The 15,259-nt window shown below is 38.3% G+C and overlaps 1 protein-coding gene across 1 annotated transcript; it reads right to left on the reverse strand.

The window, feature by feature from the left end:
* Positions 1 to 990: 990 nt before the first annotated feature.
* On the reverse strand, positions 991 to 9,756 carry LOC139351796 (uncharacterized). Its single transcript, XM_070993800.1, has 2 exons — positions 8,514 to 9,756; positions 991 to 1,312 (listed from the first exon to the last, which is right to left on the reverse strand). The coding sequence occupies exons 1-2, from the start codon at positions 9,593 to 9,595 to the stop codon at positions 991 to 993; spliced, it is 1,404 nt and encodes a 467-aa protein (XP_070849901.1). The 5' UTR covers positions 9,596 to 9,756.
* Between the last annotated feature and the right edge of the window lie 5,503 nt (positions 9,757 to 15,259).

The following is a 15,259-nucleotide window of genomic DNA, read 5'->3' on the forward strand; positions in this document are numbered from 1 at the left end:
TGTGCAGTGCTTGTTACTTGAGTTATTGAAGCAGGAGCTATTGCTTTCATGGTTGTTGTTATGACATGGGATGTAGTTTCAATCAACGACGGTGTTGTTGTTTGGACTATTGTTGTCACAGCAGTTGTTGTTGGTGCCACACTTGTTGTGGATACAGGTTTCGTGGCAACAGTCGTTGCTGTCCTCGGCTTCATCATTCCTGCACTGGTTGTTACTGCAGTTGTTGAAGCAGGTGTTGTCGGTACCATGGTTGTTGTTATGACAGGTGTTGTAGTTTCAGTCACTGAAGGTGGTGTTGTTGGCACTGTTGTTGTCACAGCAGTTGTTGTTGGTGCCACAGATGATGTGGAAACAGGTGTCGTGGCAACAGTTGTTTCTGTCTTTGTCTTCATTGTTCCTGCACCAGTTGTTACTTCAGTTGCTGAAGCAGGTGTTGTTGGTCCCATGGTTGTTGTTTTGTCACGTGTTGTAGTTTCAGTCACCAATGGTGTTGTTGTTGGCACTGTTGTTTTCACAGCAGTTGTTGATGGAATTGCTGTTAGTGCCACAGTTGATGTAGAAGCAGGCGTCGTGGTATCAATTTTTGCTGTCGTCGGCTTTGTAGTTTGTGCAGTGGTTGTTACTGGAGTTGTTGAAGCAGGTGTTATTGCTTTCATGGTTGTTGTTATGACATGGGTTGTAGTTTCAGTCACAGATGTTGTTGGCACTGTTGTTGTCACAGCAGTTTTTGTTGGTGCCACACTTGCTGTGGATAAAGGTGTCGTGACAACAGTTGTTGCTGTCCTGGGCTTCATTGTTCCTGCACTGGTTTTAACTGCAGTTGTTGAAGCATGTGTTGCTGGCACTACAATTTTTGTCATATCAGCATTCATAGTTTCACCACTTGTTGTAAGCAAAGATGTTGTTGTTGATGCACTTGTTGACACAGGTGTTGTTGGTGCCAACGTTGTTTTGAAGTCAGTGATTGTCACAGTTTTTGTTTTTGTTGCTTCAGTTGATGTTGCAGCAGGTGTTGTTGGTACCACAGTTGTTGTCATTGCAGATTTTGTAGTTTTTGCAGTTGTCATCATTGAGGGTGTTGCCTTTGCCTCCTTTATTGAAGCAGGTGTCTGTGGTGCCATCTTTTTTGTCACAGTAGGAGTTGTTGCTGCAGTTGTTGTCGAAACACTTGTCGTTGGTGCTACAGTTGCTGTCATAGGAGATGTCATTGCAATCGTTGTTGTTTGAGGTGTTGTAATAACAGTTGTCGACACTTGTTTTGCTGTATTTGCGGGTGTCATTGTTGCCACCGCTGTCATGATAGGTGTTGTTTCTGCCATTTTTGTGACAGTATGTGTTGCTAATACTGATGTTGTTTTCTCTTCAGGTGTTGTTTTTGTTGCCAGTGAAGCAGGAATTGTTGTTGTTGTCACAGTTTTTGCCAAATCCATTGCAACTACACAAGGTGAAGAGTGGTTTTATGTTCAAACTGATTTTTCAAATAACTAATATTTTACTTCTCAAAGGCATGACATTCCTGATGATATACATATCATATTAAATATATATTAAAATATATAAAATTATGCTTTGGATGAAGTCTAAAATATTTAACCATTGTTTTAAATGAGTGAACAAGGCACATTAAACTGTAGGTAACCTTTTGCCACATAGAACATTACTAAAACGCAGTCTATTTATTGGGAATTGATTGTGATATCAGGGAACTACTAGACCCAAATGTGTTTACTACAAGAAATATTTGATAGGAGAGAACTCCGCCTAATCTTTATTTTGTGTCATTCTCTGCACCTCTTCCATTATCTTAAATCAAGACACTAGCACAAAGGAAATCAGTTTAGCATCACTCAGCTTACCTGTTAGAATCAACAAAATTGATATGGTCCATCCAACACCCATCTTGTCTTTGGATTCTTTGAAGCCTTTGAATCTATAAATCAAACATTACACAGACTTACACTCACATGCTGCTTGGCCAAAGCATTTGTATGACAATTACTGCTTATTAGAATCATTACTTTTTCTGTTATTAAAACAAACTTACCCAAAATGAAAAGACAGTTGGTGAAAAGTTATAAATGTCCTCCTTCAATCTACTTTAGACTTTGAACTATTTCATTGTTTTCTAATTCAGCCCAGGTCACCTCTGTGATGCTGTCAACCTCTCACGTTTTGTGACAGTCCACATATATTAAGGCCTATATATACAGGAACAGAGTAAAGGCTAATGACGTGACACACGGGTATGTCTGTGAAGATTCTCATTCATCCCGGTCACGGTACTTCTAAGATGCTTTTGTAAAGCACTTAGAGGACATATAGGCAAGATTTTTTTCTGAAATGTTGTGACACCATAGCAATGCACAAACCCAAATCACAAAATACAGAATTCATCAATCTGTCATTTTCTTGGCTCAGTAACATGGCACACTCCCTTCTTTTGTTGCAAGTGTATTCTACCTGTGTGAATGTTGAAAGAAGTTCCACCACTGTGACAGTGAGTTATGACAAAGAAATAAGTCTAGAGTTTTAGTGAAATGGTAATGAAGTGAAGAGAAATGCAAGAAAAGCAAACAGTAATATGATTGTGAAAACTGTATATGATATATGGAGTTATCATCAGTGAAAATAGATGATACAATACAGTTAGAATACATAACAATAATGTTTATATGGACACATCAAAAGAAAAATATCTGTTTCATTTCTTCATTAGTCCATGATCTCAATATGATCCTGTGCAACATCAGTATATTAAAAAATTGAAACAATTACTATAATCACAACTTAATGTGATGTGTTTTTGTTCCTTGTACTAATGCCCAATTGTGTTTTAGATAGAACAAATAATTTTTTGAGTATGCAGTACTGAATCTGCAAATTACTTTCAATCATTATTTGAATACTTTTCAGGGTGAAATCACAAAGAATGGATTGCACTCGCTTGCTTGATAGGGATCATGGAAAAAATGGACAGGGGGAGAAAAACTACATGTGCCATAATAATGGAGATAGGAAACTAAATTATAGCACTTTTAATTCAAATCAGGAAGAGGAATTCAAGAGGAACCACTGAAGCAAGATTTTACAGCAAAAAATGCCAGTAATTTATATGACAATCATGTATGACTTTCTATATGTGAGAATGTGTGAGAATGACACAGAAATTATAATGAAGAAGAAATGCATGAACAATTTGAAAGAGTTTATTGGTACAATAAAAAACTAAGCACACAAACATTTAACATACAGACACACACAGTATATAATGTAGAAAAGTTTTCATAGAGACTGAAAAATGAAAACATATTTGATGAAAAGTTTTAAATTATCCTTTTCTTTCTGCTTTATTTTTGTGTCTTTTTATAACTATTCAGGTCTCTATGTATTGAAATGGTATAAATGCTATAACGTGACTAATAACGTGACTCATAAGTGATTCATTTTCCGAAATCTTGTGACGCCTTAATGATGAAGAAAAACCAACTATTGGATACAAAATTCCATCTGTCAGTCTGTCATTTTCTTGGCTCAATACCATGACACACTCCCTTCTTTTGTCTTGTGAAATAAGTTGTTGGTACATTTGACCTATGTGAATACTGAAAGATGTTCCACCAGTGTTGCAAGTTATGATAAACAAATACAATTTTCATGAAATGGTATAACAGGGAGAACTGCAAGCAAAGTTAAAAAACAGTAGTTTTATTAAGGAATTGCATGTTGAATGCATATCACACGTGACATTTGGGGGTATTGTTGTAAATCTGTATATAGATGATACAGTTAAAATACAAAACAATGTTTATATGGAGAACTCAAACAGAAAGCATTTCAGATTCATTTCCTTAAAATATGAGTAAGTGCAAATCCATGACATCAATACGACCCAGTATAAAATTTGTATATTTCATAAATGGTGAATATCTATCTTCCAATCTCAGTGTCAGTGGAAAATAAACTATTTTCAAGTTAACAATTGCATCATATTGTTGTAAAGACAAGTAAAGCTGCAGGTCATTTATGGAGTTTCTACATGATTCATCCAATTAAAATTACATTAAAAGGTCTTTTAAATACTTGACAACCGTATGACGGAGTATTAAAGCCATATTTAGGGGAAAAATTTGATTTTGAGAACAAATATATAATATTTTGAGAAAAATGTACAAGAGCAGTGTGCCTTAACTGTCAAATGAGTGATGCTGATCACCTGAAATTACATTTTTCCCCACATGATCTTATCATTATAGAAAATCAGCCATTCCATGAGAGGGTGATTAAAGCTCAGTAGGCTTTATCTAAATGATGTGAAAGGCACCTCTCCTATGTTCTACTAAGCATTACATTGTGGACAAGAACTAGCCTATTTATGGTGACAGGTTAAAGCTGAGCATTAATGTTAGATTACCGTTTATGATTAGGTTTGTCTTGTTTAGGAAGAGTTAATTCTCAAGTGTCTTCATCCAATCAGTTGATATTCAGTGGACATGTATCCTGCTGGTCTATTTTTAAATGTTACATAACAGTGATGACTTTGTCTATGTGGTCGATCCCTGTGATCTTTTCGCATTGTGCCTCCAAGAGATCACCTGTCACTCAGACACTGTTGGTGATCCTGTGACTTATGTATTCATTCAAGGCAGATTATTTTTGTCTCGTATATTTAAACCTGCAATAACAACAATAAAAACTCTGCAGAACAGAAAAAACACTCGCTTCTCCCTCACTGAAAGGTTATTGTGAGTCATTGCATTGCAGATATTCATTATTTAGACTGGAAAGGCAATAATCATATAGCATTAATTGTACTTAGAAGATATACTTAATGAATCAGGTATATTGTGCTGGGAGTACAATCAGATAATAAAATGTAGCCCAAAATGTTTTCTTTTTTTTTTTCTTCCCATTGTTGTTGTTGCACTGTAGCTAATTGTGTAACCTTTCTTACCCTGTGACTTCTGAGGTAATATTAGTAATATCAGTACCGTGGAACTCCTTTGCAACAGAGATTTGACAGGAGAATCAACCATGGAAATATAAAAATCGTTCAAGTCATTGTTTCTTTCACTTTATTTGGAAAGTTCAACAAATACAAAGGAATGTGTTGTGTTTAGGCAGGAGTTGGACCCAATGACAGACAGGGGCAAGGGTAAAATAGGAATTTATTGAGTGGATAATGAAGGGAGACTGCAGGTATGCAGGAAACTGGTAGCTGGGGAATCCTGAGAATAGCTGGTGAGGCATGAGGCACTGAGGTGGAGAGCAGCTCAGAGATAGGCTGGAGCGCACAGAGCTTAGGTGGTGTGAGTACAGTGTTGAAGGCACGTGGTGGTGGAGGCACAGCTGAAACTAGGTGGTGATGTCTGTGGACTAGAGGCTCGAGACAGGTGGAGGCAGAGATGCTGTAAAGGAGTAAAGGAGAACTCACTGAGCACAAAGAAAAGATACAGAGAGACAAGGACTAGCCACTAAGAAGCAGAAACAATCTAACGAGTCCTCTGCAGTCCACAGTCTTTATGCTGTGCTTGATTGTGATGAGTCCCAGCTGTGTTGGAGCTCAAGCCACCTGGAGGACCATGCCCTGCCAAAAAAGGACACAGTTATACTTATTTGTAAAGATTAACATGGTCTATGAAACAGAGTCTTTTAATATTATATATCAATTTAAATCACATTCTAATTCTTATAATCCTTTTCCATCCAGTGTTTCACCTCTACTTGAGTTTCATTCATTTCTTATCACAATAAGTTATCTTTGTTTTAAAGAGGAGTGGTGGTGGAATTTAGACAGCTTGTAAAACTTAGCTTAGTTAAAAATAAATTTTAGAAAATAATTTTCTAAAAATAAAATTTTAAATTCTAAATTTAACTTTCTTTGAGTGTTTGCACTACTTCAACAAAATCATGTGACTCAGAGATGACAAATATTTCAGAAATGTCGTGACAAGAACAATATCAAATCAGGAATAACAGGTTGCCACCTGCCACTGTCTTAGCTCACAGTTTACTCCCTTCCTTTTGTCTTGTGATAAAAATGTCCGGCAGTCCACTTTCCACTAAGTTTTTGTCAAACAGCTGATCAACATAAAGTTAAATGGAGCCTAATGAAAGTAAGGGCTGCAGGGGCAGAGAGCAGTGATAATTATAGCAGAAAAGCAAAGTTCCTCTACAATGCATGTTTCTTTACTTTCTCCCGGCAAGGTACAGACACTTGTTTCTAATAGTGTCAGAAGCATACAATAACCTCTTTTTGAAATCAATAAGTGGTGGCTTGATCCCCCTGATTAAAGAACACAATAGGTATTGCTGTTGTTAACATAGGCTTCATACTAAATGAAAGGCTTACCATTGATTTTTAAAAGCTGCAGATGATGACCTTTGTCTTTATACTGTATATTAAACATGTACATATCAGCATAAAGACATAGTTTGGTTTCTATATTCTATCAAAGTACAGGATACAGGATGGATACAGCTGTTTATCTGTCAGTTTCTTGGCTCCTCAGTCTTATAGGGCACTTTCCCCCCCTGAAAATCAAGTTCTTAGCGTTTACGCAGGTGTTGAAGAAAGTTTCACCACACTTGAGACACTGGTTATATCTTTTCCTTGTCTCATCGTCCATCACACTGAAGACTTGAGGAAGAGATGCAAAGAAGAGCGAAGTCAAGGGAAAAATTTTTAGTAAAATGAGACGCCCTTTCTTCTCAGTTGTCATGTGAAGCAGTGTCAGTTTCTGATGACAAAAGACAGCTGGATCACCTGTCACTGAGAGCTGTCCAAGTAATAATACACAATAAATAATAAATAATAGTCACTACTACCAGTACTAGCATTTGTTATTGATGGCCTCCATCTGTGAAATTTAGTCTCTTTAAGCTTCTCCTTGAAATGACTGATAATCTATCTATCTATCTATCTATCTATCTATCTATCTATCTATCTATCTATCTATCTATCTATCTATCTATCTATCTATCTATCTATCTATCTATCTATCTATCTATCTATCACCTTGCGCAACGTTTTTTGGGATTACCATCAGACAGTAACAGATACTACAGGTATTGTGGACATCAATAGAAAGAAAGGAAAAATGAAATGACACAGCATACAGTATATTTCCATTAATAATTCATTTATTGAAAGTGCAATTAAAGTCCTCAACAAAAAAGGTACTGGTTTCAGAAGATTAGATAACAAAAAAAAATAATGAACCATTGGGTTAAGTGGAGAATGAAAAACAAGCACAAATCGAGTCGATAAGATCATGAAAACATCAGAAAGTCAATGAACAAACCTCCGCATGAAGGAAAGCTCAAGTCAAATCAAATCTCTTTGTTTAAGTAGATAAAGGCATACCTCTGCAGCAGTGGTTAGATGAGAACTATGGATATAACTTCAAAGAGACCAGAGACAGCAATTTTCCAAATCAGATAAGAAATCCCAATGGGCCTCAAAAATGTCACACCTCAATATCTAAACAAAAGAATGACAATCTTAATTGATCTGGAAATTGGCAATGGAGCCCATAAACAAAGACTTGGCATAACAAAAATAAATAAATATAAGGAAATAGAGAACAAAAATATCTTTCAATATCAATCATGTGAAAGGAATATTATTTTCGATGGTAAAACTTGAGTGCGATCTTTGAAAAGGACACAGACAGAGGGAGGAAACATGGGTGTAACTGGCCTAACCTCCACAAACGTGGGAAGAAAGTCTACGGACATCATTCAGTGCCTGGCAGCTGAGTGATTTATCTATTTGTGACTGTATGCTGTCGACGTCACTGCCGCCCTATAGGTTGCTTCAGGGTTCACTGCACATAATCAATGGACAGCTGAGCTAAGAAAACTAACATACAGTGTGAGAAACTTCAAGTGAATCAGTGACATCACATACAATATATCTGCTTATTATGGGATGGAGGCTGGAGCATATTTACCACACAGCATCAATCTTCTCATCCGAGTGAATAAAGGAGTTCCTCAAAATGTCAAACTATTCCACAAAAACTTTTGTAATCACCTCACTTGTGTTGTTCTGATCTGGCCCGTTTTACTCCTCATTGAAGACATTTGAAACTGGGACTGTGGTTCGGATCACAGTTGGGTAATCAAAGACAAGGAGCCTCACGGCAGCGATTTTGGGGCTGTATTTGAAAAAGACTGTATTTCCCTCAGATAAAGGAACAGACGTAGGATCAGTGTTCTGCTGTGTTGCATTGGCAGGATTTAGGGTCGATGCATCTGAGGAAAGCGACAAAGGCTGAGGAGAACTTGAGTCTGTGGCAGACTCTGTTATTGCTGTCACAGGCTGAAAGACTGATGTTGGGGAGTTGGTGGCTTGAGAATGAACTGCAGCTGATGGCAAAGAGCTGCATGGCACTGTTACAGGGCCAGTATTTGACATGTTTGTTGGTGTAGTCGTTAAAGAGACATTCACTTTTTCCTTAACAATAATAGTTCCTGGACTTTGGGTAGATGTCCCATCTGTTGATACAGACATCAAGGTTGTTTGAGGTGATGCAAGAGATGAATGCACTGATTCTGCAGTTGAGTAGGACAGCAGGGGTGTTGGGTTTGAAGACACCGTGCTGTGCGATGCTTTGCTGAGGACAAATGAGACACTTTGTGTTTGTGAAGCAGAGGGGATGCCTGTTGAGTGTGTAGTTTGTAAGGTTGATGTTTCAGGACGTTCTGAGGAATGCCCACCAGTTTGTGCACTTAATGATGCACTTGGTGTGATGGGTGATGCTGATGAGTTTGGAGATGATGTTCTTGGTTGCTTGGTAGTCTCTCTAACAGATGTCATGGATGCTTTAGATAGTGTTGGTGCCACTGTGGATAGTGTTGCCAGATATGTTAACAGAGAGGTTGTCTCTGATGCAGAAGCTAAACTGTGGGTCAGTGGTGTGACAGGTGTGGTTATAACTTTAGTTTGTGTTGATCTTTGTTGTGTTGTTATCAGTGATGGTACAGTTTGTTTCAATGTTTTTGATGATGCTGTTGTCGGTGAAATTAGCTCTGTTGGTGTTGCTGTAGACACCGCTCCCACAGATGCTCTAGTTTGTGTTGTCAGTGGATTTTGTGTTGGTGTAGGGACTGATCCACTTTGTGTTGGTGGCAAACTGTGAACTGTTATTGATCCAGGGCTTTGTTTTGAAGCTGCGGTCAGTACTGATGTTTGTGATGTCACTGGCTCTGTTGTTACAGATGCTGTAATTGGTGGCGTTGTCACAGATGGTGTACTTTGCGTTGAAATGTTTTGTGGTGGTGTTGTGACAGATTCGGCCTTGTCTTGTTTATCTGTTGCTAATGGTGTAGATGGTACGGAAAGTGTTGTTGTTATGGTTGTTTCAGTTTTAGATGGTATGGATTGAGTAGGGGATGCTGTCAGGGAATCTTCAAACTGTGTAGATACAGATACATGTCTATTGGTCAATATTTCTTTTGATTCTCCTGTTACAGAAGATGTAGTTTGCATTGGAGTTGTTGATTGTGGTGAATTTGTTGTTGGTGTGTTATATGGGGTTGATTTCTTGGATGACGCTCTTGTCGATACTGCGGCCTGTGTCTGAAGAGTCATTGACTCCCTTGTAGATGGTGTGCTGTGTTTTCGTGTTGTGTTGTGACTTGTGGTGGGCGGTCCAACTGCCAGTGATGCTGAAGTTGATCTTTGTGATGTCACAGATGGTATACTTTGTGTTGATCTTCTCTCTGCTGATCGATCAGTTGTGGTTTGTGTTGGTGCTGGCACAGATGATGTAGTTTGCGTTGAAGTGGTTTGTTGTGGTGTTGTGGTTGATTCTGCTACTACAGATACAGCTTTGTCTTGTATATTTTTATTTGTTGTCAACATCACAGTTTCTGTTAGTCTTGTAAATGCTGTTGCTACAGTTGGCTGAATAGTTATGTTGGTTGTTTCTGTTGCAGATGGTGTAGATATGTGACTTTTGGTTGATTTGGGGCTTGACGCCATAACTACCATTGCTGAACTTTGTTCTAGAGATTCTTTTGTTAAAGGATGTGTAGTTTGTGGTGGAGACGTTGATTGTGGTGAATTGGTTGTGTGGGTGTTAAACTGGGTGGATTTTGTAGATGCTGTGGGCTGTGTTTGAAGAGTTATTGACCCTCTTTTAACTGGCATGCTGTATGTTGGTGTTGTAGCAACATCTGGTAGTTTTTGTTCGGTTGATTGTGATGCATGAATTGTGGTTTGCCTTTCTGTTCTTTTGCTAGCTTTAGTTTGGAGTGGTGTTACCACAGTTGGTGTCATTTCTGTGGTTGTCAGGTCCATTGAGGGAACTATGGATCGTGCTGGTGTTGCTTGTATTGATTTTGATTCTGGTGTAATGGATGCTGCACTTTGTGCAGATGTTGTGTGCAGCTGTGTTACTGATGACTCTGTGGTGGATGTTTGTGATAAAGTTGAGATTAACTGAGTTGTTGGAGACTTTGTGGCCTCTGCCGAAGGCAAACTGAGTTTATTTGTTACAAATAGAGTGCTTTGTGTCAGTGTTAAGGTAGATACCAATGCCACTGATTCACTACTTTGTGAAGACACTCTCGTGGATGTTGACGATGTTGCACTTTGTGATGATGCAGATGTTTCAGTAGTTAGTGGTGCGGTGGATTCTTTTACAACAGGCATTGTTTCAGCTGGTGTTGTGTTGAGCTGTGTTGCAGATGCTATATTTTCTGTTTGTGTTGTGGCTGAAGTTGTGCTGTAATTTGTTGCGGATCCTGTGCTTTGTACTTCGGCCGTCACATTATTTGACTTGTCTGTCACAGCTCCTCTGTGTGTTATCGCTGTTGGGTGCATTGTGGATGTTGTAGCTGTTTGTGGTGGTGTTTTAGTAGATGCTGATGATGCAGATTCAATGATTTGTTTTGGTGATGATGATGTAACAGTTGTTAGTATTGGTTTTTCCACAGACAGTGTTGGTTGTGTTAATGTAAGCACAGACATTGCGGTCATTGATGCGGTATTTCGTGTTGGTGATGTGTTGGATTTTTTAGCTATAACTGTTGTTCTTTGTTCTGCTTCAGAGCTTTTAGCTTGTGTTGAGGTTTTGGTGGATTCGTGCTCTACTGATGTAGTTTCTGTTGCTCTTGTGGTTGATGGTGCTGTAGAAACAGTTGCTATGAAGGGATGACCTTGTTTTGTTGCTGCGGTTACATTCAGTGTAGATAAATTATTTTCATTTGCTGCAGCAGTAGATCCTGATAATGGTGAACTCTTCATTGTAATTAGTTCTGTGGTTTGTTTCTTAGTGGTTTTAATGGACTCTGAACGCAGGGGGGCAGGGCTTACCACTGATGACTCTGAAGTTGTGTGGCTTGTAGTTATATCAGATGATGGACTGGTTTGGCCAGGTTCATCCAAACCAGTCACAGGTGTGATGTGTGAAACAGTATTTCCTTCACTGGCAGTGCCTATGTTTTGACTTTTCTCTTTTGGTGTTGTATTTATTTCCTCCATTGGTTCTGGTGTTCCTCCTTTGACTCCAGTCACATTTGCTATTACTGAAGCTCCTACAGTTTCCTCTTTACTCTTAGAGCTGGATGGTGTTACTGTAGTTGAAGTAAACATATTTGACTTCTTGGGAGGAGTTGTTGGTGTTGTCCATGTTCTTGGTGTAGATGAATGTTTCGTGTTGAGTGGCTGCAGTATTGACAGTCCACTGACCCATGGTACCGTAGAGGTCAAAGCATTTGTTGGATTAATTTCAGGAACCTCTGTGGAGGATGTGACCATGAAGTGAGGTGGGCAGACAGCTGTGTGAGAGATGAAAATGTGTTGAGAAGAGAGGAGTGAAGAATGGAGGAAAAGAGAGCAGAGATCCCAGAAGCACATGTAAGAGAATAAAGATTAAGCCCAAATAATCCTCCCGAAAATAATAATAGATGGCCATGTTGTTTATCCTACTGTGCTATTCCCTAAAGAAATCTAATATAATTTGACTAAATGTCCATCTGTTGGCCTAATATTCAATTCAGAATATTGAAGACCACATTTACTTGGTATTGTTGGGATCCTTGATTTGCAATTAGAGGAGTCCAGATTATTTTGGCATGGATTCAGCAGCACATTTGTCAAATAAACATTCATTCTGTGAACTCTACTCCAGGATATTAAGACAAAAATAGGCTTCAAGATGAGTAATGCTGTTGATGCCAAATTCCTACCCTGCCTATGTTATGCAACTTAAAATAGCAACACTAGGAAGTTTTTGCCTCCTTTCAGGTGGCAGGAGTGCAAATTATTCATCTTCAGTATTTGTTGTGTTATGGTTTCCGAACGAAGACAATTAAAGGATGTAAGCTCTGCAGAGATTTTTTTTTCATGTTTTTCCTAAATGATGTACAGATTTTTAGGCATTCTGTTATCTGAATGAGCTTTAAAAATAGTGCCAGAAAAGGGGAAAATGTGCACAATAGCTGCAGTATCATCATAGTTTATGTTTCCTTACACAAAATGGGTGAGGAGAATACCAATTTCAGTTTGACTTTAGGCTATTAAATTACAGGGCTGTTTATATTGGGAGCTGGACTCAAGGCTTTGCAGATTAATCTGACAGTATAATCAGAGATTTTCTTTTTGGTACCTTTTTCCCCCTAGAATATTGTCTGGATTTATCTGGTTAGCACGTCTGACGTCAGCTGGGCTATACATATAGAGTTAGTCATGTCAGGCAACAATTGATGTGATGTAATCTGACTCACCTGCTAGTAGGCTTAGAAAAAGTCCACAGCTCATGGCGCTAAGTGATGGTTTTGCATGAGCACCAAGCATATCTAAAAACAATGCAAAGACAAAAAGCAACACATTTCAAGGCATTTGTCTTCTGTTATTTGCAGTCAAACACCTTATGTCAACAGTATGTTCTATCTGTCTTGCATACTTGCGCCCTTGCCTTTTTAGCCTGTGGGTACTTAAGCAGTTTGAAAAATGTATGAGATGATTTGCTGTGGATTGCATTCTTCCACCACTGGTACTTAGGCATCCCTAGTGTTTTTACATAACCTCTCAATCAATCAAACTCCTGTATACTGTATTTTATTTTGTTTCATTTTTTTCTGTAAGTGCAAATTTTTATTAAAGCAAGCTTCAAAAGCATAAGGTTTGTATTTAGAATGAATTAACATTGCATGAATGGCAAAATGACTCAACAATGAGGTAAAGTATTCTCCTTTAATACATTATAAAGTCAAATAACCAACCAACATTATACAGTGCATTTATGCCAAGACTTAAGTAGCATCCATCGTCATTGATGGGACAAAATAAATAGGACTATGCAATGTTAAGCAATGAATAATAAGAAACTAATCTTAATTTGTGTTGAGACTGTCAGAGAGGTCGTCGAAGGCTTTTCCATAATAGGCATTTATGGGATGTAACTAACGTTCTATTTTGTACAGGCTATGCCCTCTAAGGCTACCGCTAATGGATTAAGGGTGAAGCAGGATGTGGTCCATGTCCCACTGGATCCACATAACACGCACCCACTTTATGAGAAATCAATAACCAGTCCATACCTTGCCAGTGTGTTATAGTCCATCACAGTGCATCATATGTGCACAGATGGCCCAGAGACAGTACAATACCTGATATTCAGCATAAGGGAATGAGACTGGAAAACAACATAAAACCTACAACTGTGAGAAGCGGAAATGATGGTCCAGCATAGAGCAGAGTAGGCGAGAAAGCAGCTCTCCATGCACCCAGGGGCATGAGGGTGAGCGCACAGTTAAAGCATCCCAAATAACAATCACTCTGACAATACACTCAGCACAGAGTGAGTCATAGAAACGAAACGAATGAGAGAGCAGAGGGAGTTAATGAATAATTAGAATAGCCATAAATAAAACAAGCTCTCTTTCAAATCAAACATCTTAAAATATGAGTGGAAAGTATCGTTCCTGCAACTGTATTACATTTTTTGACTCAAACACAACTTAAATTACCAGTACTTGTGAAAATCCAGATGAGCTCCATCTAATGGGTTTTTTTTTTTTAAGTCATTTGATGTGAAAATGTTTTATGAGTCCAAGGTTGAATAATTGACCAATGACCAAGTCTCTCTGCGAGCATGCTGGGAGACCTTTCAGGAAGCACAGGAAAATGCTGAGTCATTCAAGTGGATCGACACTGCAGACTGTCAGCTACCTTGTCAATAGTCAAGTTAGCTTTGATCGAGACATTACCTCTTCCACCTCAGCCCACCACAAAAACTGTGACATTTCAAGAATATTTCCAGCATTTGAAAGTGAAAAAGCACATTAAAATAGTCACATTTTTACTCCCCTTTGTCCTCTTCTTCTACTTCTGGAGAATTTCCCCCACAAAACATCTAAAAATTCAGTTCAAACTGTCAAATAAAACATCCTGAAAGTTCAGTCCGATCAGACTTGCACAACTGGTCGACTGCACCCTGATCCGACTTGAACGAGCACACAAAGGCATTCAGATGATTTCAAACACTTTAAAGACTGAGCCGTAAAATCTAAAAATCCCACTCACCTTTCAACACAACTGGCCATTGATCAACATCACTGAAATCTTGAATGAATCCTCAGTACACTGATAAGCGTAAGCAAAAGTAAAAAAGAGGAATCATTTTAAGCTGTCTCACAAAACCAGTTCTACCTGCTATCAGCTGAAATCACACAGCAGTGACGAATAAAAGCTGGAAGTCTGAACAATAAAGAGCAAAGGAAGAAGGTGACATTAAATTAAGTGTAGAGGAAGAATTCAGTATGTGTATTCTTTTGCTTGCAGCTATTTTTTTCCCTAATGCCATTATCTCAAGATCACAAGTTAATTATTTTGTTATCTCAACAAAAGACAGATTTCTCATGCTAACGAGATATTTTAAGATTCATAAAGTGGACCGTGCACACATTGCTCTGTGTGGTGGGTTTGGGAGTTTCAAAGCAAATTGTATGAGCTTTTAATAATGGATTTTTTATGTCAAGTAGCCATTATTTATCAGTGCATCAGACTGTACTTCAATCAACGCAGAAAATGCCTTGTGTCTTTCCGTTCAGGATAACAATCAAATCAGATGAGGTCAGTCAAATAATTGAAAGCATGACCGTCGTTGGCTTCCGTAGATGGAGAATATAAATCCCTTTGAATTCAATTAACCCTGATACAACACACTTGTCAGATTTGATTCAGTGGCTGATAGCTGAAGACATTTCAGGAGATGCAGGAGATGTTTTGTATTCAAAGTATAAAAAC

This window comes from Chaetodon trifascialis, chromosome 23 (assembly GCF_039877785.1).
Source record: "Chaetodon trifascialis isolate fChaTrf1 chromosome 23, fChaTrf1.hap1, whole genome shotgun sequence".
Taxonomy (NCBI): Eukaryota; Metazoa; Chordata; class Actinopteri; order Chaetodontiformes; family Chaetodontidae; genus Chaetodon; species Chaetodon trifascialis.